The sequence below is a fragment of the Aulonocara sp. 'chitande type north' Nkhata Bay genome, linkage group LG19, assembly GCF_057382095.1.
Source record: "Aulonocara sp. 'chitande type north' Nkhata Bay isolate Kocher_YH1m ecotype deep benthic linkage group LG19, A_spYH_male_GT1.1, whole genome shotgun sequence".
Lineage (NCBI taxonomy): Eukaryota > Metazoa > Chordata > Actinopteri > Cichliformes > Cichlidae > Aulonocara > Aulonocara sp. 'chitande type north' Nkhata Bay.
In genome coordinates, this window is record NC_141362.1 from 20,706,380 (window position 1) to 20,730,229 (window position 23,850).

The 23,850-nt window shown below is 40.5% G+C and overlaps 2 protein-coding genes across 6 annotated transcripts in view; one reads left to right on the top strand and one right to left on the bottom strand.

The window, feature by feature from the left end:
* Window positions 1-1,585: 1,585 nt before the first annotated feature.
* ddo (D-aspartate oxidase) lies at window positions 1,586-5,646 on the top strand. Of its 2 annotated transcripts, none has more exons than XM_086274357.1 (5): window positions 1,586-2,229; window positions 3,763-3,944; window positions 4,061-4,169; window positions 4,260-4,436; window positions 4,561-5,646. In XM_086274357.1, exons 2-5 carry the CDS (start codon window positions 3,770-3,772, stop codon window positions 5,117-5,119), a joined length of 1,020 nt encoding a protein of 339 aa, XP_086130483.1. In that variant the 5' UTR covers window positions 1,586-2,229; window positions 3,763-3,769; the 3' UTR covers window positions 5,120-5,646. The 2 variants fall into 2 exon arrangements, with proteins under 2 accessions (XP_086130483.1, XP_086130484.1); XM_086274358.1 differs by having other exon boundaries at window positions 2,152-2,229; window positions 3,757-3,944.
* Window positions 5,279-23,850, bottom strand: part of sash1b (SAM and SH3 domain containing 1b) — a 67,488-nt gene continuing 48,916 nt past the window's right edge. For 2 of the 4 annotated variants that reach the window (XM_086274347.1, XM_086274345.1), the window contains exons 2-18: window positions 18,789-18,917; window positions 18,242-18,292; window positions 17,853-17,902; window positions 15,481-15,521; window positions 15,120-15,206; window positions 14,898-15,010; window positions 14,440-14,538; window positions 13,294-13,426; window positions 12,543-12,934; window positions 11,883-11,957; window positions 11,438-11,581; window positions 11,201-11,333; window positions 10,797-10,966; window positions 10,503-10,709; window positions 9,772-9,922; window positions 8,067-8,198; window positions 5,280-6,844 (exon numbers count right to left, since the gene is read on the bottom strand). In XM_086274347.1, the coding sequence (XP_086130473.1) occupies window positions 6,156-6,844; window positions 8,067-8,198; window positions 9,772-9,922; window positions 10,503-10,709; window positions 10,797-10,966; window positions 11,201-11,333; window positions 11,438-11,581; window positions 11,883-11,957; window positions 12,543-12,934; window positions 13,294-13,426; window positions 14,440-14,538; window positions 14,898-15,010; window positions 15,120-15,206; window positions 15,481-15,521; window positions 17,853-17,902; window positions 18,242-18,292; window positions 18,789-18,833 (2,712 nt within the window). In that variant the 5' untranslated portion in view covers window positions 18,834-18,917 and the 3' untranslated portion in view covers window positions 5,280-6,155. Of the gene's footprint in view, window positions 6,845-8,066; window positions 8,199-9,771; window positions 9,923-10,502; window positions 10,710-10,796; window positions 10,967-11,200; window positions 11,334-11,437; window positions 11,582-11,882; window positions 11,958-12,542; window positions 12,935-13,293; window positions 13,427-14,439; window positions 14,539-14,897; window positions 15,011-15,119; window positions 15,207-15,480; window positions 15,522-17,852; window positions 17,903-18,241; window positions 18,293-18,788; window positions 18,918-22,777; window positions 22,931-23,850 lie in introns of those variants that run through there. The other 2 variants (XM_086274346.1, XM_086274344.1) reach the window with 2 other exon arrangements.

The following is a 23,850-nucleotide window of genomic DNA, read 5'->3' on the forward strand; positions in this document are numbered from 1 at the left end:
ATCTCTAGACCCAGCAGTCTTAGCTAATTATAGGCCAATCTCCAACCTTCCTTTCATATCAAAAATCCTTGAAAGAGTAGTTGTCAAACAGCTAACAGATCATCTGCAGAGGAATGGTTTATTTGAAGAGTTTCAGTCAGGTTTCAGAGCTCAGCACAGCAAATTCGACGGGCCATTAATTTGAAAGGCGAAATCAGACCAACATGAAATTTACATGGTTTTACTGTCGGGTTGGATACTGTTGATCTAAAGTGGAATTACCCTGTGGAAACTGAAATCTTCCTTTTTAGAGCATTCTGAAATCACTGAAAGTTAGGTAAATTATGGGCATTTTCAACAGGCCATTATTTTGGAAGGCATAATCAGAATGACTTGAAATTGATATGGTAACATCGTGAGGTTGTATACTGTTGACCTAAAGTGAAATTATCCTGTGGAAACAGGAATTTTCACTTTTAGAGCATTTTGAAATCTTTAAAAGAGTAGGTCGTATCTTGGCAATTTGAAAAGTCTTTTATTTTGGAAGGCATAATCAGAATGACTTGATATTAATATGGTATCACTGTGGGGCTGTATACTGTTGATCTGGAGTGGAATTATCCTGTGGAAACAGGAAATTTCCATTTTAGAGCATTTTGAAATCACTGAAAGTTAGGTCAATTGTGGACAATTTGAAAAGGCTTTTACTTTGGAAGGCATAATCAGAATGACTTGATATTAATATGGTATCACTGTGGGGCTGTATACTGTTGATCTAAAGTGGAATTACCCTGTGGAAACAGGAAATTTCCATTTTAGAGCATTTTGAAATCACTGAAAGTTAGGTCAATTATGGACAATTTGAAAAGGCTTTTATTTTTGAGAGCAAAATCAGAATGACTTGATATTGATATGGTATCACTGTGGGGCTGTATACTGTTGATCTAAGGTGGAATTACCCTGTGGAAACAGGAATTTTCCATTTTAGAGCATTTTGAAATTGTTCCAGGATCAAGTCAGATATGGGCATTTTGAAAATGCTTTTATTTTTGAAAGCAAAATCAGAATGACTTGATATTGATGTGGTAACATCGTGAGGTTGTATACTGTTGACCTAAAGTGAAATTATCCTGTGGAAACAGCAATTTTCACTTTTAGAGCATTTTGAAATCTTTAAAAGAGTAGGTCGTATCTTGGCAATTTGAAAAGTCTTTTATTTTGGAAGGCATAATCAGAATGACTTGATATTGATATGGTAACATCGTGAGGTTGTATACTGTTGACCTAAAGTGAAATTATCCTGTGGAAACAGCAAAATTCTGTTTAAGAACATTTTGAAATCGTCAAAAAAGTAGGCCGTATATGCTCAATTTGAAAGGGCATTTATTTTGGAAGGCATAATCAGAATGACTTGATATTGATATGGTATCACTGTGGGGCTGTATACTGTTGATCTAAGGTGGAATTACCCTGTGGAAACAGGAAATTTCCATTTTAAAACATTTTGAAATCACTGAAAGTTAGGTCAATTATGGACAATTTAAAAAGGCTTTTATTTTGGAAGGCATAATCAGAATGACTTGATATTGATATGGTATCACTGTGGGGCTGTATACTGTTGATCTAAGGTGGAATTACCCTGTGGAAACAAGAATTTTTCATTTTAGAGCATTTTGAATCGTTAGAAGATTAAGTCAATTATGGACAATTTCAAAGGGCCATTACTATGAAAGGCAAAATCAGACTGACTTGATATTGATATGGTATCACTGTAAAAAGACTGTGGTTGGAAAGTGTTGATATAAAGTTCAAATAGTATTTGGAAATACGACTTTTGCTTTTAAGAGCATTATTAAGTCATTGAAAGAGTAGTTCAAAAATGAAGATTCACAGGGCTTTTACTTTGAAATCCAAAATAAGATGGCCTTGATAGTGACAGGGCACAATTAGGGTACAAGGCTGTGTCATATAGATCTAACATTAGAGTTTGTAAAAAAAAAAAAAAAAGCCTAAATTATATGTTATTATGTTCTTAACATATCTGTTAATTCACTCGAAGTTGGCTTTTATTTTGAAATCCGGTTTCCACATCCATTCCCGTAATACTTTGAATACACAGGGAACGTAAAACAAACTGGAGGCTGGCTTGACTGCAAGTCTCGAATTGGAGGCTGGCTTGACACAAGTACCTGACGTCGGTCTCTGGGGACATTTTCTGTGCGGGGGAAGAAGGAGACAGTTTTATTTTAGGTGGGTGGATACATTTCGATTGTCGAGCTTTCGGTGTGTATAAGGCTTATTTATCTGTATAGACATTTTCGATTCCTTACAACGCACTGCCACGTGCTTTATTTCATTAGTTGTTAGTTTGCACTCTGGAGAGCCATTCAAAGTTGCGCATTCATATTTAATATCCACACACTTTGACAGAACTGTGCTGCTATATTTGTTGCGATTTCTGCTCTTCTCGGGTAGGTCTAGGGATTTTTTTTTAATGTCAATGGGACTTTGTTTTTAAAGTGAGCCATACAACATGTATTTAGTTTAGATTATACTTCCATATTAAGCGAACTTTCTTCTAATAAAAAATAAATTTCAAAAGAAAGTTTTTATTTTGAAATGCATAACGAAAATAGAATATATTTTCCAACATCATATCAGCTATATTTCACTAATGGCTAAGGTATTCGTACCTTTCCAACAACAGTTGGGAGTGGATTTTTGTATGGTTGCTGTTACAACCGGCTACAACTTACAGCTAGATATATAACTGAATTATTGTGTGATGATTCATTTAATAAATATACTTCCACAATCTGTAAGACAGTTTCAGCTGCAGCAATAACTAGAATACACATTTATGCATTGTGAAAAAGGAATTAATGAGGAGAGCCTGTTAACTGAAGTTTGGCTGGTGGACCCCCTTTTCATTCCACCATCAATTCATCAATTCCCTCCAAACCTTTCTGGGGAGAACAACCCCCTCTTTAGCCATTTCTGTGGCTTTATCCTCAGCTTCCTGTTCCACCCTGACCTGCTGGGTCTGTGCAGAGGGCAAGTCTGCAAGTAGTTCTTTAAATGGTGAATTTGGAACTTTTCAGACCCCAGAAAAGCACACACATACACATGTATCTCTTATGTGACAATGCAGTAATTAAAACATTGTGTAATTATATATATTGTTCACTATTTGGCTGTTCATCTTCAAGAGCTTTAGTCATAGAAATGTATCATAATTAGTATCAGTAATACTAATCACTAATCCTTAATACACTCTAAGAAATGTCAGGGTGTTTGAGAGCCTGTGAGAAAGAGAGCTCTGTTTTGTAAGAGCTGCTTTTTATTTATTTGTAAAAGGCAGGATTGAGGCACCGTGAGTTTTTGAGGTCTCCTAAGGCAACATTAACAACAAAGTCTTTGAAACAAACACTAAATAATGAAATTAAGAAAATGATTTTGCAACTTCTTGTGAAGTTGTTCAGGCTCGCTAGAAGTGAAAGTCTCAGGTTCAGCAGAGGACATTGCTGCACATACAGGGTGCTTTGTTCTTGTATATAACCCTAAAAGGACAATCAGAACTGTTATATTTTAAACAGCTACAGCAAATGCAAGACTTGGACATTTGGTACACCAGTAGCCTTTGTTTTATGGATAACTGCATGTACACTGCTCTTACAATGACTGTTTCGTAATGGACAATTTGTCGTTGAGTAACTTTTAAAAGGGAGTCATAACAAAGGCTATTTGGCATTTAGTAAAATTCTCTTGTCGTTTGAGGTGCAGAGCTGCCATGATGAAAAGCGTCAGGGTTGTGGTTGTTGGAGCTGGCGTGATTGGATTCTCCACCGCTGTGTGCATTGTTGAAGCTCTACCTTTCTGCTCTGTTACTTTGATGGCTGACAAATTCAGCCCAGACACAACAAGTGACGGAGCTGCTGGGATTTTGTTTGCTGCACAATTTCCAGGTAAGAAAACAGGATCTGTCTCAGAGATTTACACTACAGCTGCACCACATTATGCAATGTATATAAAAATAAAAACGCAGTGCACATTTGCTTTACATGATTCCTTTCTCCATCAGATATTCCCTTGCAAAGACAAAAACACTGGTTCAAGGACAGCTTTGATCACCTGTTGGCCATTGCTCAGTCTCAATGTGCACCAGAAGCTGGAGTAATGCTGAGCTCTGGGTAGCAATTACTTGTATACGATGCTGTAAAAGTTGAGTACTTAGCCCGATCCATTGTCGAACAACTGATTTCTCTACTAATTTCTTGCAGCTGGCAAATTTTTAAAGAGGTTCCAGCAGTTAAAAAACCATTCTGGTCAGAGTTTGTGATCGGCTTTCGACTCATGACTGATGTTGAACGGAAACGCTTCCCAGATCACAAGTTTGGTCAGGCTTTCACCACCTTAAAATGCGAATGCTCCACCTACCTGCCATGGCTCGAGAAGAGGTTCATCCCCTACATTAAACTTCTTTTATCACGTCATACTATTATATCCACAAGCTTTTAATTACAAATGAACTCTACTTAATTTAAAGTTCGTCATGTTAACATCATAAATTCTTCTCTAAAGGTTCAGAAAAGCTGGAGGTCAAGTGGAACAGAGGAAAGTCAACAATCTTCAAGAATTGAGTAACAACTTTGATATCATTGTCAACTGCTCCGGTCTCGGCTCCAAAGTATTGGTGGGAGACACACAAGTGTACCCTGTCAGAGGCCAGGTCCTCAAAGTGGAGGCCCCCTGGGTGCAGCACTTCATTAGAGATGGAGATGGGACGACGTACATCTACCCCGGCATACGCAGTGTCACTATAGGTGGGACGAGGCAAGAAGGAGACTGGCGGCTGCAGGTGGACGACAGAGACACTAAGGGCATCCTGGAGCGCTGCAGTAGGTTGGAGCCGTCACTCAACAAAGCCAAAATTCTTAACGAGTGGGTCGGCCTGAGGCCCAGCAGGAAGAACCCAAGGGTGGAGAGGGAAGTGGTGGAGCTGCAGGGCCGGCCGGTGCCTGTGGTCCACAACTATGGCCACGGGGATTGGGGAGTTACCCTCGCCTGGGGTACTGCTCTGGACACACTGGGGCTGGTCAAACAGTCCCTTCATGAAATGGCCCCACAGCCTAAACTGTGAACACATTCTACATCCCACTTCTACTCAGTGCTACTAACACAACCTTTTTATAAAATGACAAAGCTAAGCACAGACAGAACACTTAGTAGATTTAGAGTAGATTTTACATTTAAAAAAAAAAGACTATAAGAAACATGATTTATGGAAATATAATTATTTAATAATTTAATTTAACACTGGTGGAGTTTTAATTTAACTAATCGTTAATAAGTTTTCAGGATATTACATCATTATCATCATTACATCTTTCTGTAACAGTACTGTAAAAACATCAGATTTAAGAAAAAAAAGCATTTACTGCTGTTATTTTTATGCTTATAATACATAAGAACATTTTCTGTATCACTATTTCAGTGGAGATAATGTTTTTGCATTGTCTGGAAACATTCATTTTGTTATCATAAAAGCTGATTGCCTGTTAATAATTTTAGGTTCCTTTCACAGCAGATGTTTTGATTGGGGTGTTCCTAATATAATATAAACATTGTGTCAATAAACCCTGAAAAAGAAACTGCTTATTGCTTTTCTAGTTTGCGCCCGTACTTTGCCATCTGGGGCCAAATTGTCTGTATAGGCCAGCTGTGATTATTATATTCTATATTTATATATATACACACACATACACACAACAAGAACAAAACACTCAGTTCATATTAACAGTTTGAAAACGTTCCATTACAGTGAACCCAGAAGGAGTAAATTATTCATGAATGCTTTGTGTTGAAAAATGACAACTCTGAGCGAGCGCTACTGCTCGTGTAACTGTTGGACTCTGCACAGCTCCACTGCAGAGACGAACCAGATTCAGCTGAATGGAGATCACTGAAACTGTGACCGAGGGGGTCAGTAGCTACATGAATGTGGTTTAACAGCGTAAGCACAGACCTTCACGTTTCCACTTTAGATGTCAAGTTTACACTGTTATATTTTCTTTGAAAACCTGTGGTTAGATTTTCAGAATTTCCATTTAGCTGAAAACCAGAAATCAACAGCTGTAAAGACACCTTTCTGTACTGCACTTACTGTACAGACCTTGTTAGAAACCGGCTCCACCGCCAGATTTACTTCTAAGTTCTTTTCGTTTCAGCCGACAAGCTTCAGAAGTGGCTGAAACTGAAGCACCCTTCCTTTCTCCTAGAAAGATGTGCTCTCTGTCGGGCATTACTGTCGGTAAGGGCTCTCGCTCTGGGTTTAATAAGGAAGGTGCAGCTACATGGTCGCTGGACCTTTTGGGTGGAGCTGTGGGTGGCGGCTCTGGGTGTGCCTGCTGTGTTGCTGTGCTGGTACATGCAGCAGTGTATGATGTCCTACATAAAGCGTGGGAGGATGGACGCACGACTGTCAGTGGGTTTTTTGTGCTCTTTATGTACAGATTTAAGTCTTTAGGGCGGAGGAGGAGTCTTCTCTTCTGATCTTTGTGGAGAATCGTCAGGGAGAAGCAGCGGCGTAGCGGAGTCTGTGCTGCGTTTCTTCTTAGCTCCATGCAGCTGTGGCTCCTAGCAAACGATCTGCTCTGAATACGACCTTTTATTGAGCTCAAACCGCGCTTTGGGAGGTTAGGATGGACATGGGGGAAGCATCTGGGTTTACTGTGGGATGAAGACTTGCTGGACTGGATGGAGGCGAGGGGCAGGGGGAGGACAGGGTACTCTGGGGATGGGAGGTGGCTGGACTCAAAGCCAGATGAAGATCTGCTGATGGTCGAGCGTGTCTTTTTGCCCCTTCCTGAAATAAACAAGTGGAGTGTGCGCAGATCATACAGCTGCCAGGCAGTTGTGACATGTATCTGGGTTAAACACAACAGCAGCAGAGCAGGGAGTCTTGGAAAGTGTCTACTTTGAAATGACACCAAAGAGAAAAAAGTCAAAACAAGCAGCTAAATGTGCACTAAAATGAACGATGGGTAAAAGAAAAGCAGCAAGCAGTCAGTTGTGGTAAAGCATGGAGCGATTTATTCCTCACACTCAACCACGACAGAAGCACACTTCAGAAAATGCTGAGACTTCAGGGCCCAAACATGCCACACTTCAATGAGAAGTTGGTTAAACATTTTAAAGTAGCCCTAAGCCCTCTGCATTTTTGTGCATTTACAATGATACAAAATGCCTTATTTTAAACACTTACACTGTTAAGTAAATATTTTAATTCTGCTGCAATATGCAGTCTTCAGGCACGTGATAAAATATTGTGCAACATTAGGTTTTACTGGACTAAAAAAAAAAAAAAAAATACACACACAAACATCAGAATCTTAAAGGAAATACACTTTAAGGTGAGGCTGATCTGACATCTTAGTCCAATCACGTAACATTCAGAAAGCATAGCTCTTTGCATTTCGACAGTTTGTAGACTTAAGTCTAAAGAGAAAACCACTGTAAGCATGATACAGCTGTGAATAAAGCGAGCACTTACTGCAAAAATGTACTGTTTTTAATGTAAGTAGACCTAAAGCTTGTTTAAACACTCATCACACAACAGCCACCACTTTCAGCAAATGCAAAAACCACCACACAAGTCAACACTGCGGATCTATTTGTAGATCTGCAAGCTGCTCTGCACGCAGCTTCTTCCAAGGCCTGAAAAATGTCACTGCTCAGCTCAACATCAAGTAAATTTGCTAGTCCCTTGTTACCTGTCCTCTGTATTATGTTGAGAAGGCAAGTGATGCCAACTTTCAGAAGCACTGAACAGACACGTGACCGCAAAACAGTTTGATTCAGTGATGCAGAAACAGAAAAAAGCATGACGATGCTTGAGGGAAGAAAAAAACAAACAAACATGAAGCGCTAGAAGTAAATGCGACGACAGCTGAGTCTTTCCAGAAGAGCATGGAAACGGAATCTGGTGGATTGGAATGCTTGAGCTGGAGAGTCTTTCTAGACAGGGATGAGGCAGAGGAGGGCTGAAGAAGCGTACAGTGTTCACAGGCGGGTCAGGCTGTCATTACCGTTCTCCAGGTTCTCATTACTCTCGTAGCAGCCAGAGTCTCGCGGGGAGTCTCCCAAGAGGCCACGCCTGTCCGGCAGCAGCTTCTCCTGTGAGCTTTCAGACTGACCGCTTCGCTCTGGGTCGCTGCTTCCTGCAATGCACAACGCCGCCACCAGGGGCATGACAGTCAAAAGAAAGTCGTGCAAAACTGTGACTTCCTAGTAGGGCTGGGTATCGTCACTGATTTCTAGAATCGATTCAATTCCGATTCACAAGGTCCCGAATCGATTCGATCCACGATTCGATTTAATTCGATTTAATTCGATTCGATTCGATTTAAATCTGGGAAATTTTGACAGTCAGAAATATTATAATTCAGATCAGTACATTTACATATTTTTGTATCAATAAAAAGGAAGCTGACACACGCAAGACTTTATCACAGGTGTGAGCGTCACAGCAGCTGAAGATAAAACACAGAAAAACATGAAGGTGATTTTCCTGGCCTGGGATTTTATAAAATATTCTGCAGTACATCAAAAACGAAAGAAAACCATTAATCAACATATGAACATTACCTCTGAAGTTACAGCGGTTTTATTAGAGACACAGCGTTTTGCATTTTGAATAATTTTAAAAAAAATTTTAATTTTCTTTTCGGAAGAATGTAAAAGGGAAAAAAACAGCGGCTGACAGCGCTGTAAACAACAGTAGACTTGTGCGTAACAAGCAAGCGAATAATGAAGAAAGCGAAACTGTTCTTGAAGTACAGAGAGAGAGAGAGAGAGAGCTGTGCATCGCGGTGGAAGCAAAACAGTAAAAGTCAGAGTGAATACATGACGATGTTTATGTGAAGCGTTTGGATCTTCTTTTGCTGCTGGTTCGGTCAATATTGTTTGGAGAGAGATCAAACTAACAGCTTTAGAATCGGCTCATAAAGGGCGTGAACACAAAGCGCGGACCCGCCGACAGATCAGAATCAGCGAGCTGTCGGCTTTCAGCCCCGACCGTGAGAAAGGCGACATCTAACTGATTCTGATCCGCAGGTCGCGCTGTGTGTTTAAGTCTATGTGCAGAATCCGTGTACCTGCTCTCATTTACTGTCTTAACTGTTTGGTGGTTCTTGAAATTTTGTGAGATGTCACCAGAGATTCTGGCATTTCGGGCAAAATAAATTTATATTAAAAAAATCGATTCAGGATTTTAATGAATCGATTTTACGTTATCCAAGCCAGAATCGATTTTAATCGATGAATCGATTATAAAAACCCACCCCTACTTCCAAGTCTAAACATGCATTCTTTCCGATGGCCAGCAGGGGGCAACTACTCAGACTTTGTTAGAAGAAAAAATGCCCCTCAGTCTCTTTACTTTGTGACCTCAAACAATTTCCCGATGTTATGATCCCAGTTGCTAGTTTCAAGCCATACATGAATTAAATGGTAAAATTTTGCAAATTACTGTGGCTATTTGAGTTAAAGAGGATTATGCAGGATTTGTTCATTTATTCTTCAAAATTTAACTATTAAACCATGAGATGCAGCAACAACAGAAAAAATGTCTACAGAAGCTGAAACCAAACTCGGACTGTGTGTCTACTGCAGACAGTATTTAGATACCGATCTGTACATCTAAACCCTCAAATATTCTAATTTGAAATGTGGCCCTTGGATTGAGGACGTTTCTATGATAGAGCGAGACTTTCTATTGTTTGTCTGACCCACCATCATATTCTTGCAGCAGCTCCACAGCGGTGAGCAACACGGCTCTGTGTTGCGAGTCTGTGATGTTGAGTTCGTCCAGGTCCTCCTCCTCTAGCAACTTAAATGTGTCTAGATCCTCGTAACCGTTAAAAAGAAAGGTGGGCAGGTGCTCCTGTAGAAAGGCGATAATAAAAGGTGCACAAACAGATCCATTAAAATATGTAAGAGGGATGCCATTTGAGCATGCACATCTTGCAAAACAAATATGAAGTTAGCTTAATTTTAAAATTTCCCAACACAGATGAAAATGAAAAATAATCTATTTAAGCTACAGGTAAAAGTTGTAAGTTTGACATTTTAGAAAATACTCCTATTGGCCTGCTGTGAGTAAGGTGAAGCTTAAGACTGAGAGGAGAGGGAAGCATCATACAAAATAAAGGCAAATCTCACTAACATGTTAAAACTCTTAATATATAACTATCACTTATATACTTACATATAACTAGTTGCTTTTGCACTTTATTTCCCCATTGATTTAACAAACAGTATGTAACACCTTACTAGTGAGGAGGTGGGGGAATAATATTAGTCTGTACAGATTTGAAGGTGGTTGCTGTTATCAACTCTCAAAAAGAAAGCAAGTAAGTGTACTTCCCCTGAATGTCAAACTGTTCCTTTAAATAGAGCTAAAGCCAATCACATGCAAGTATTTTAGTCACTGCTTTTAATCACAAATGTACGCCTTTCTTTACTTTGAGGTTGATGCGATCAAGCAGTTCCTCCACAGAGGTGGGTTTGGGTTGCCGGGCCTTTCTCCTCCTGCGTGTTTTCTTGGGCTTCACCTCCTCTTCGTTCAGAACATCCACATAAATGAACTTGAAGGTTCCGACTTTACCGTTGAGCATCCCCATCCACGTACCCATCGGAGGCTTACTAATGATTTCGATGATGTCTCCGCTCTGCGAATCGAGATAAGCTGAGCTTGAGTTTTTTTGTTTTTCAGTACGAGCTCATATCTAAGTAGTGAGCAATATAACATAGCCTACCTTCAGCTTTAGGGAGTCGGTGTCATAGGGACTTGGAGTGAAATCTGTGTGAACCAGAGCACGTCCACAGAAGGGTCCACGGTAAGGCAGCTCGTCTTCCTCTCCGTCCTCAGACTTCACACTCTCTCTGTTGCTGTTGGAGGAGTCGGTGGTGCCCACCGTCTGACCACCTGCACGAATCAGAAAAGAAGATGTCACATCAAGACCACAAGTTATCATGGGTCTGTTAGTATCTGAAAAATATTATAAATGTTCTTCTTTACTTCAGGAGTTAGTTTTTTTTTAACCACAGATGAATACAGCGAGATCAGAATGTTTAGACTACTTCAAAAGCGATAAACATCAAACATCAAGTTTAAACAAATACTGAGAGTTATTAAAATATACACAACACACAGACATACTCATGGAACTCTGTCCGCTGAGAGAACTCCTCAGGCTTTCCACGGACCCTCCTGGCTTCAGTTTGGGCTTCTCCAAAGAGTCAGAGTCTATCTGAGGCGAGTGAGGGCAGCTGGAAGAGCGATCTGGACTTGACTGGAAGATATAAGGACAAAAAAAACCATTTATTACACTTGCTTAAAAATCCTCACACCCATACTTTACAATGATAACACACATAAATGCTTCTAAAAACATACCTGCTCAGAGAGAGAACTATGGTATCGCTTGGAAATGTGTTTGCGCATCGTCTCTCTCACAGACTTGACTTTTTTACCCAGAGAGATACGAGGTGTTGGTGGGAATTTAACGCCATCTCTCAAATCCCCGTCTCCAGTTTTGATCTAATTTACAAACACAGAGAAGTAAAAAGGATGGAAATAAGTAAATCAGATTAAACTTATAATTCATATTTATTTAGATAGCTTTAGGATTCCTTGCACAGCTTATATATTTTAATAAATCTTGTGTACTTCACATTTACTTTCATATCTGTGTCACAAATTTTTATGGCTCTCTATTTAATTTCATCGTTTTTGATCCATTCTTGTTGCACACAGTGGGCTACACAATACTGCATATATTCTCTACATATTACAGACAATAAAGTTGACTTTGATTCAGGTCACATTTAGTGCCACATACAGTGTTATCGTTCTCAGGGCTGACTGCAGTCACTGAGCGGTTGGTCAGGTCGAATCCTCCAAAGCTAGAAGCTCTCTGTGAAAACACAAGAGAAAGCAAGAAATGAGATTTTAGAGCACGGTCTGTCTTCTGCTGCAGGTGCAATTGTTCCCACCATTTATGCTTTTAAGCCACAAGAATAACAACATAAGGCTGACATAGAGAAATGAATAAATAAAAAGACAGTGTTATGGAAAATGTACACGTCTAGTGGTTTGTTAGTTCCTGAGGTTGCTTATTATTCATTCTTAAATAGACTTCAACTATGTTTACGTTTAACCAGGATCAGTGATGGTGTATGGTACCACTGATAGGCACCAGTCTTGTTTAGTTAAGCATTAATCCCGAGTTTCTGTACAAATACAAGACAACAAGAAGATAAGAATAAATGAGGCTATTATGTACAAACTGTGACATGTTTAGGAATTTAGAACTTTATGTGAGTGTGCCAGACTCTCTTTCAAACTAAAAGGCCAGTTTAAATGGGCAGTTTGTTGTTGCCTCATTGAGACGCTTAAATAATGGTACCAATGGTGCAAACTCACTAACAATGGAGGTGAAAGGATTCGTTACTAAGCAATCTAGACTGCAGTCTTTATTTAAATGCGCCTGTGTACTCACCCCGTGGTGACTGAGTGGGTTGAGGACCGGGTGACGCAGCGCGCCATCGGTCACCGAGCGTGCAATTTTGGGTTCCTCACTGCAGCCCTCTGTTTCAGAAAAAGAAGAGCCTTCGCCTGGCTCCCGCACCTCCCCTGCTATGTTGGTCTCCTGGTGAATAGGGCTACCACTAGACTTGCTCAAGGTCTGGAAGGTCTTTTGGCTACTGCAGGTGTCCACACTGCTGGATGACGGCGAGGTGGTCAGGCTGTCCGGGTCTCGGTTATAGGAGAGTTGCTCCTGCAGGGTTGAAGCCAGGGAGTCCACTGGACAGACTAAAGGTTTCCTCTGCAAACCTGAATATAGAGAGATGATGGCATCTCCACAGGGAAGGCCATCTGCATTCAGGCTCTCTGGTGGGTAAAAAGAGAACAGAAGAGAGTTTATTAACAAATCTAATAAAATCAGCAACTGCATTTATTAATTATTTGATAATAGCTGCAATTTGTGAGCCATTCATGGTCAATACTAAAGAAATAAGATTGTTACAGCATCTACTGCTTCAGAGAGCTTTTCCAATCTGCCAATAAAACTGTATTTGATACTTTTATCTTTGGAAACTTGCCAGATTGTGGTTTTTGAGCATTATTTAAAGCAGGGGAAAAGTAAAAACATGCTATAAATATGCCACATAAATGCCACATTCAGCACCGCGGTGTGCCACACTGCTTCCTCTACCACATTAGATACTATCTGAGAGTAGTTTTAGTACCCTCTGCTCCAGGCCTCTTAGACTCATCAATCCTGATCAGCTTCTTCTTCGTTTTCCGGGTTGAGTTGACCAGCTTGTGGAGCCTCCTGAATGTGACAGATTCCTCTTGTTCGTTGTCTGACAGGTCGCAGGGCTGATGGAAAAGAATATTAAGAACTGTATTAATAGACAACATCTGTAACAACACTTTGGCTCTGAGGCCTAATATTCTCAGTAGGTCAGGAGATATTATGCAACACTTTTGCTTTTTGTATACTACAGTGTGCAAGCCTAAAACTGTGAGCTATCTTAATTACTCTCATTTCTAGTAACTCATCAGCGTACTTGCTGTGGATGCTTTGCAACTATCTGTTGTAGAAGCTTGTAGCTTAATATAAATATATGTGGTAGGAAACCACAGTGATGACACTGGGGCCCCGTGCAGAGAGCTAACACATACACAGTGGGTCACAGCAGACTAAAAAAAGCCTTCTATGTACAGAAAATTAAATAGCTATCTGCTTGGAAATCACCTTAACCATTATCTGAAAATGTCAGTGGTGCATTTGCAGTCTTGGGTCATGCATGCTGAGCACTATCTGCTGACCAAAACATCAGCGGCATGCATCTCTCAGAACAGACATCGTGAGACCAAATGAAAGCTGATTAGCAGCTTGAAATATACAATAGAAGTTCAGAGTTAGAAGGAAGGATTTTTATTTTACAAAGGTCACATAAATACAAAAAAAAGAGAAGAGTGAGATTGATACATATAGTAAAGAGAAACAGTCAGGCCATACAGACTAATGTGAAAAATGTGCCCTGAACCTGAGCCCCCTAATCACCCCACCCACGCATAATAGAGCTGCAGCCTGCATAACAGAGCCCTGTGCTGAATCCACCCGCTCACCACAGCACAATAGGGGGTTAGGGCTTTGACAGCAATGAATAGAAGCTCGTCCAATGCCCTGCAGTTGGGAAAGGACCCTGAGCTGCAGGGCTTTAGAGGGGCCCTGGTTCATCATCGGGACAGAGCGAAAAAGAAAACGGCACTGTCAACGCCTCAGCAGCGTTGGCACGGGTAAATCGGAGGTCCTCATGCACAACACACTGTCTGAAGTAGCGATTCAGCATTAAAAAGCAAATAAGATGCCCTTAGAGACTTACGTTACAGCTGAACGACTCATTTGGGGTACTGGAGGGATCAGTGGACTCTGTGAGATCAGCCTTGTATGTCTGTCTGTTTTGTATTTCAAACTCCTTCAGCTGCAAAAAAAGAATGAGCCTGTTAGTTAATGATGTAGATTTAGAGTCTATTATGAGGAGCCAATCAGTCAAAGAGGAAGTAATCCTGGAAAATGTAGTATGTAGTATTTTATGATGAATTATAAAAATTACATGATATTCACTGTGCAGATTAAACCCTAGTTTGACCATATATCTGCATAAGATTAAATCGTGCCAGGACTTTTTTTTGTGATGCATGGATACAAAGTTTCCGACAATATGATAAGACTTTCTTGTAGTTTATCCATAAAAATGTGTGTTTTTCCCCCACAAGGTCAAAGTAACACAGCAGCTGGATAATCTAAGGTTGAGTTTCTCTGGGATGCAGAACATCCTACCCGTGCCAGGGCTTCCTCTATGGAGATCATGTTTTCCTTCACCATCATCATCAGCTGAATTCGCTCCTCATCACTCATCGTAACTTCACTGGCCACAAACCCAACATCATCACCTGCAAAAATTAGCAATGACACCTTACATTAAGGAACACGACGAAATTTAAGAAAAATTCTTAATGTCAAAAAAACCAAAAGCATTTTTTTCATGTTTATTTGAGGTACCTTTTGAGATCTGACGAACGACACCCTTCTGGGACTTCTTGAAACTTTGCCAAAAAGACTTGCTCTTTCGTTTTCCATCCCATTTTCCTATTACATATAAACCAATTTTAGCACAGGAGAAATTAAAAACACAACAACAAAACAGATTCAAAGTATAATCACCCCAAATTGATAAACAGGTAAACAATAAAGTAGTATGGTAAGGGAAAGAATTCCTTCCATTTCTCCAGAAGAAATAAATGAACAAATCTTAGTGGTGATTAGGAAAGATTAAGTGTGTAAATGAACATGTGAAAACTCATATTTATTTAATATAGAATAAAAAATGAAAACAAAATACACCAGTCAAGTTTGGACTTACCTCCTGATCCATCGTCCGAGCTGGATTTGTGAACAGGAAACCTAAAAATTAACAAAAAATATTCAGTTAATCAGAAAAGCTCGAATAAAAAACAAACAAACATCAAACTAAAGAACACGACACTACCTGCTGTCCAAAGTTATTTTCTTCATCTTTTTTACTGCTATCCCACCATTTCCCCTAACAACTCAACTTCAGATTTAAAAAAAAAATTAAATTAAAATAAACTAAAATAAAAAAAAAACAAACAAAAAAAAACACACTGTGCCTCAAGACACTAGCATCACATTAGAGGCAAATCAAACAGACTGGCTCGCTCTTGGCCGATGAACACCGATCAGTGCTCTGCGTCCATCTCTGGAACAATGGAGCACTGTTCTTGTCCGTTTGGGGTTTTGCAGCAGCGGCGGCACCAACGTGGCCTCTGCATTCCCTGCACACGTTCACTCTCTCTTTCTGCCTCTCTCTTCATCTCTCTGGACTGTTTGTTTGTGTCCGTCTTTCTCACAGCCTCTCTCTGTTCACGCTTGTTTGTGGTCATTCACTTTGAAGCCAGATCAAGTTTATGCTTTTAAATCGGAAGTCATGGGTTTATTCCTGATTATAGAGTTGCTTAGTAATATTTTAAATGCTGCTTTGTTTGTTTTGTTATTGATTTGTATTAGTTGTGTGTCAGCCTGGTTTAAGGTTACTGTATCCAGAGTACGCAGGTACTGTGCAAAAGTCTTATGCTTCTCAACTTTCTTTATATTTTGCTAGGAAAATTGGAAAATGGGTGCAGCAACTGAACGATGTGCAAACAGAGTTTATTTAGGCCTGTGTCAGGCTGGCAACCTGTGCAGTATGAACCCCGCTTCTCGCCCTATAGTAGCTGGGGTCGTCTCCAGCCCTCTGCAACCCTGAACTGGATTAGCAGAAGCGAATGGATGTATGTACAATTCCACTCAGCTTTAAAGCTGATATTTGGTATGACCACCTTTATTCTTCAAAAGCCTGAACTCTCTCAGGTGAGCTTTCTTGTAATCTCTTTAACTAGTCTTCAGAAATAGTTCTCAGTGGTTCTTAAAGGACATTGACAGCTCTTCTCTGGATGTTGGCTGGCCTTTCAAGATGATCCCACACTGCTTGTTGAGTAGTTGAGGTCCTGATATGTGTTCCATTGTGTGTTTTTCTATCCAGGTATGCTTTTACAATATTGGCAGTGCGCTTGTGATCATTATTAGTCTAAAAAAAAAAAAAAAGAAACTTCTTCTCAAAGTTGAAGGAATCATGAACAAAGGTCTTCAACATCACTGGCTGAAATGCAGATTAAAAAGGTGACAGTCTCTCTACTGTGTCTCACTTCATAACACCACTTGCCACTGATTATGTGTTCAGTCCTTGTGTAATTTGGCACCGCTCAAAGCTCATATTCCATTCCTTAATAATGGCTTCTTGACAGCCACCCTACTGAGACCATTTCTAATGAGACTTCAGTAAGTTCTGTAAAAACACCTTCAAAAATTACAGGAAAGTCTGTCTTGTTGAAAGCAAAACATAAAGAAATAATTGGTGGCTCAATACTTTTGCACATTACATATTGAAGATAAGCTCCAACTATTTTGTGCAGATGTTATTAAATGCTCCCATTTACCACAGGAAATAGCATAAAGACTCCTCATGCACTGTGAGAAAGAAAGCATTATGAGAGGACCGTGCCTTGATTGTGAACTTGAAAAAGATATCATTGAAATCATTTTTAAAAAGTGTAAAAGAAACATGCTTGTTTCCAAAAAGGAGCCCTAATTTTGCTGATAGTCGCATTCATGAAATTCCTATGGAGTGATCCCACTAGGGGGCAGAGTAGGATTCCTGCTAATCCCGTTCTAACAGGAATTACACAGTTCCATCCCCGTCCAGGTTCTGAATAAAACAGGCCTCTTTGCAATGATACTTAAATCCTGAAAAACGAGAACAGCTATTACTCAACTTTCAGGAAACTTTTACATCTGCACAAACAAATCTAATAAAATCAATATGTCGCTTTCTCATTACTCGTCATATAAATTATTCGATCTTATTCAGCTTTCCAATGACAAAACGTGACTAATCTTCAAAATGTTTCCAAAGAAACAATGAAAGGAAGGAAGGACGTTTAGAGGTTACACAGAAATACTTCATAAATGTGACACCAGGAAACAGAGGAAATGCACGTGTCCACGGGGCGGTGGAGATCATACAGGAAGAGTCATAGCAGTGCAGCTTCCAGAAGTCATGGACTTTAAATTTAAATCATCTTTTCCTCGATACTTCCTCACAATACTTCCCAAAGTCAGGGAAGCTGTGCTATACTCATGTATAGGGTTATTTTTATATGTATATATTCTTTATACCTTCTTTCGGTCTCCGGAGTCGACATGGTGCTGCTGAGTCCTAGAGATTCCTAAGGAGATGAAAAACACATGTTAAATATACATATATACAGGGAATGGCAAATCTTTTTCTACTCAGCTGGATCAAAGTCCAGACATTCACCAAACCTAAAAACTTCCATATATAACTTGTCATACGTCATCATGTTTTAGGATCTACTTCCAAGAACAGTGTCAAGGCCAGTTCTTTTCCCAGCAGTCACTCGGATGTTACTTTGTGGCCTAGTACACTGACTCGGGATAAATCATGACTAGCCAATTCCTCTGCCTCTTATCAGCCTGTCTGCTGACACACGGAAAAGGAAGTTGCCTTCTCCCGGGGTCTGACACGCTCAGAGCTGGACACTCACCTGGATCTGTGAGCGCAGCTGCACTGATGTGGCCACTGAGTCAATCGTTCCCTGAAACACACATACACGGGAAGTGGAGGAGTAAATCATAGTGTCATCATAACATAAGAACAGACAAAATTTTCATTTGACTGAATCACCCAAAAGGTGACTCAGTCAAAAGGTTAACCTAAGGTAAAAAACCAAAAGTCAGAATCAGAAACTAAAAACAAGTTGCAGTGAAGACCCAACCTCAGGGACAGCTCTGCATGTGAGAAAATATGCTTACTCACTTTCATGCAAGATGAGAAAATCAGTAAGGGATCTATTTATTGTAGAGCCGCTAACTTACATAAGCAAAAATACAATGTGGTAACGTGACTTTTAAAAAGTGCAGGTAGGCGGATTTTGTCCCCTTCTGCTTGCATGAGGCCTGAAAACAGCTGGGCTAAGTTCAGAGTGAATAAACAGCTGACTAATGGATACGAATGCACTAATATACATTTCTCAATAGTTCCACACTAAACCTTAAACCCTGATCTTAACGGACAAGAAAAAGACAATTTACCATCTCTGCATCTTGCACTACTTTGCGTTTCCGTAGCTCCTCCATCCTTTCGCATACGTCACTGAGGGAGGTGCCGTAATACTGAGAGTACTCCTGAGCCAGGTCATCTAGGTTCCCCACCGTGCCATCCTGCAAGAAAGGGATTCACACTGGCACTCAGATACGAGCACAGATCAGGAGAGGAAAGCGACACCCGGTGAGGGTTGACCAAGATACTGAACAGCAGGCAACCACTGTAAACATGAAGCCATTGTTTGAAAGTTTAGCACTGACACCAGTAACATAGACAGCCAGGAACCACTGAGATAAAGCCCCAGGGCATAAGATAACGCATCAAAGACACTCGGCTGCAATACCAACTCTGTTTGCACCAGCTTATCATCTTCCTGCCCGGTGACCCCATCCCACCTCCTCAGCCCTCCTTAGACCTGACCTCAAGGCCAGAAGAGGCAGCGTGTGACGCAACTGCAACACTCACTCTGCTCTCACAGTCATCGGGACTTGACTTAAGAGGCCACGGTTCAGTCTTCTGTAAATCAGGAGAAGCAGAATCACTCAGTGGGATCGTGAGTCTTTGCCCTGACACACAGCTCGTTCTCCTGCATGTAACCCCCTTTTTGGTTTCCTTCAATTGTAAAAGCTGGATGCTGTGTGCCTCTTGTTGTGTGGGAAGATAATAAATCACAGAATCTGTGCTGAGCTTTGTGCTTCAGTGACCCTTGGGATCAGGAATTAACACATTGTGGGAATTTTCTTTTCATGGAAATGATTCTAGATCTAAACAGGAAGTTTTAAATCAGAAGAATTTAAAGTAACTCTCAAAAAATACTGTTAATGTTTGTTATCATGACCAACCCATATAAGCTTTCTGCTCACAAAACAACCTTCCCTCTTTTACAGAAAAAATTCATATAACACCTGTGATAGAGGATCACTAAACCAAAAAAAACAACAAAACAAAAAAACTAAATTGTGATGGTTTTTGTTTGCCTTTAACATTTGGAGACACGCTAAAAACACTACAACATTATCATATCACCCTTTAAGCTTGTTGGAGTCACATAGGTCTAGCAGACACGGGGCAACATTAGCATTCATTTGAAATGGTGTTTCTTCCCACCTGGGGAGTGTAAATCCTCATGCATTCTGCTTTAAGCTCAGTTTCTGTCTTTTATTTGGGTGGAGACTCGTTACTAGTCTCCACCATGTTCCCAGCTTGTTGCCAACTCTGTCTGCGAGGTGCTAAGCAGGAAGCGTCCAGTAACTTTATAGAAGTTTCTCAATGAAGACAGCTGCCTGCCTGTGATGTCTAGGAAGTGATGGTGTGAGAGTGGTGAAAGTAAACAATAAGATTCTCTGTAGTCTCACGGGAAAACTGCAGAGTGAGGTGATATTTCTTTGTGGACTTGCCTGTAACCGTGCCTACAGTTCTTTCTAACAAGTTAATTCATGTCTCACAGGTCCCCAGACGGTGTATTTTCAACTCAGGATACTTCACAGGTTGGTGAGGGAGCACATTCAATTAGGGGAATCTATCAGACGACCTGGACGACACAATATATATTACAGACACATTACACATGCATTGCAACCCTGAACTTGTCTAGGCATCACCCCATCAGCCAGTTTTGACATTAAATGTCTGAACTTGCCAGTAACATTTAGTACAAAGCATGTGAAAGGTCTGATTTGACCCATGTGAAATTATTGCAGGAGTTGTTTTTTTTTGAGAAAGAAACTGCAGATGATGTTGCAGCATGATTCTCCAGATTCTTATTGAGCTCATGCATGAAAATGGCTCCGAAATTTCTCTCTCACTGAATATTTATTTGTAATTATAGCTAAAATAGTTTTTATGTTATTTAAATGGTGATTCTCTAAAACAATGGCATGGTTATAGAAACCAGGATTAAAGCAGTGTGTTTGTGTAGGTAAGAAGAAGAGGAGCGAGAAAACTTAAAGAAATCGGATCACCTTTTTTCAAGTGCCTAAGGAAAAAGAGTTGTAAGGGACAACAGGTTTTACTTTCAGTCAATGAGCTGTAAATGTTGATGCATTTACTGCTCGCTGACAAAAATAAAAATAATCTATTGCAGCTTCAGTTCCTGAAATACTAGTAATAAAGCAAGTCTGTTGTGTCTGCTCTTTGAGCCAATAACATGATTTGCATTTCTTTTCTCATGACTTGGACATTTTATAGTTAGAAGAAAACACTGGCAAATAAATAACAATGGGAGACTTTGGCTCCACATTTGGAATTAAAGAGGGTGGGTCTGTGATACCCAGGGAACTGTTTACCAGCAGGGGGTTGGGGTTGTGGTCGTTTGTGCTTATCAGGTTTTGACATTGCAACCAGCTGCAATCCTGAAAGGCTCATTCCGAGACACAGTTTGTGGTCTATATGGGGGGGTGGGGTGACTAAGTAACTAAGGGATGGAGAAAAAAAAATATACGTGTGAACAAATACAAGGAAAGCGAGGTGGACAAAATCTAATTAACTTTAGTGAGTAAAGTAAGTGAGTCTACTAATTTCTCCCCATGTAATTAACAACTGTGCATGAAAATGTCAGAAATCAACAGCGATGGTAAACCTGCAAAAACAGAAGATGTAGGAAGACAGCTGGTCATGACGTCTAGTCATGATTTAAGTCAAACTGTGTTCGTAATAGCCGTCCAGAATGTTCATAAGCTGTTTCACGCATGTTTATTATCTTGCTTCACTCATGCCATATCCTGAAGGCATGCAAATGGGCCTGCAGAAAACAGCCCTCTGCAGTGAAAAGTAATACTGTGGGCCCACTTGTCTTGTGTCATGATGGACTCTAACTGCCTCAACTGTCCAGAAGAGAGGCCCATTCATTTGGTAAATGACATGCCCCCGAGTCCAAGAAGGCTTGAAAATCTGGCTGCTTTTCATATAGAGGAGGAACAAGGCTTAGGCCGACTGAGAAGCTCTGCACTGTGCCTGGCTGCAGTCGCTCTTCTGCCTCCGACTGCCACTGGTTCACATAAACAGCCCATTGTAAAGCAGCCACATGACACTGCGGCGCCCTAAGTGCTTATTACACATGGTGGATGTCTAGTGTATACTTCCCTGTTATAGACAAATCTAAACACAACTTAAGTATACAGTCAGAAAAGTGAGCTGAACGTTAAATCGAATAAACAATCTCGCACATTCTTCCTCGGAGATGACTGACAAAAATACTGCAGCGTGCTTGAAATTCAACTGTTTCCAAATTAGCAGAGTCTGCGCCAAAACTGTAGCATGAGACATCGACCACAGAGGCTGGAAAAGGAGAGCGTGGTGTCACGTTTCTCGAGCAATAAGCATCTCATGGGCAGACAAAAGATCCACATGCCCCCAGGACCAAGAGTGTCTAATGAGTGTTTTTACAGTTCCTCTGGCTTGCCTTAACCACACCTGGGTCACAAAGTATCAGCAAATGTTTTTTTTTTTTAATCCTGCTCTGAGACAGAAATGTAGGTCACGTTATGTCAGAGGTCAATATGTCGAGTATGAGAAGGTCGACATAGTTCTAAAGATCATAAGATCTTCTTTTAGGTGAATTAGTGAAATCTGAGTTAAGTTCTGTGCTCTGATCACCAGATCTACAATGTGAAAAAGTCCATGTCTGCATCTATTTTAACAACCTTTTATTTACTAAAGCCTTGTGTTTGATTTGAACAGCTTAATTCAAACCAAATGACACTGTATGGTTACAGTTCAGCAGGGGACCTAATAAAGATCACTACATGCCTTCAACACATTACACTGAGTGATGTTTCAAAGGATCATGTGAGGACAAGCACCGACTTGGTTAATAACTTACTAACAAAAGCATTTGAAAGCACAGAAAGATTCAAAAGCAAAAACCAAGAGCAGAAAAAAGGCAACACGAATTCAGAGATCCTCTTGTTAATCTACAGAAAACTACCACCTCCGACCATAGCGCCGCATTCCGGGACATACATAAAAATACACTCACCGCAAACAGACATCTGTGTGCCAACAGCAGCCATCCAGTAGTTGCTCTTTAGTTCCACCACAGTTCTGTAAGTGAATGGCTCCCTTTGAATACTTAACTCAGTTTAAAGAGTGGAGGACAATACATCCTGAAGTAAAGGGGAGGGCAGTCCAGCGTGCATAAATTAGAGGGGGAGAGGGGGAGGGCAGGTTGGGGGGAGTTACAACCACATTTGACGCTGCTGCTGCTGCTGGGTGGGGCACTGTACTCCCTCCAGCTGCAGCCCACAGGGACTGGCTGACTCACATGTTCAAATAAACCACCACCTCTCAGTGTATGAAAGTGTGGCTGCATGTTTATGCCTGCAGTGGAGTTGGGAGAGTGATACATCAGGGGATTTTTTTCAAGTGTGGTTGCTGGTCATGAATGTCTCCCTCTGCTGATATGGAGGCTCTTCAGATCACACCTTAGCAGATGTGCACCCCAGGGGGTACTTCTGCTGTAGGCATGGGATGAATGGAAAGATTAGTAAACCAACTAAATGAGTGCATCTATAAATGATTAAAATAAATCGGTAAGTGTCAAAAGAGATTAGTAGTAATTGGTATAGCTGGTTAAAAGGACAGCACAAGTTTATCTATACTACTAATAGATTTAACAGCAGTACAAAAACAGCTATTACTGACATTCATTTAGCTGAATGTATTTGCTACGATTGAATAGAAAAATTAATCCAAACATTCACAGCTGGACTGGATGAAAAGTTATTTTGAAAAATTACAAGTGTTGAAGAAGAGCCCAGCAGTCTTTTTCCTCTTTAATGATCACCTTACAGAAAAGGGAATAACATGAACCATAATGAAAAGGTACAAAGAAACAATCCATATGACAGATCAATAATCCGGATGGTCCTCAGATGTCAGCCAGCATACAGTTTTTGCCCTAATTTACCAGCAGGTGGCAGCAAATAGCAGCTCTGTCTCCCCAACTATTAGTTACTGGGCCGCCACATAAAAGGGCGGTGAAGGTAATGACAGTGGGACGAAGAGCCAAGTAAACTGGACATACTAGTTTGAAGTGCCATAAAAGATAAA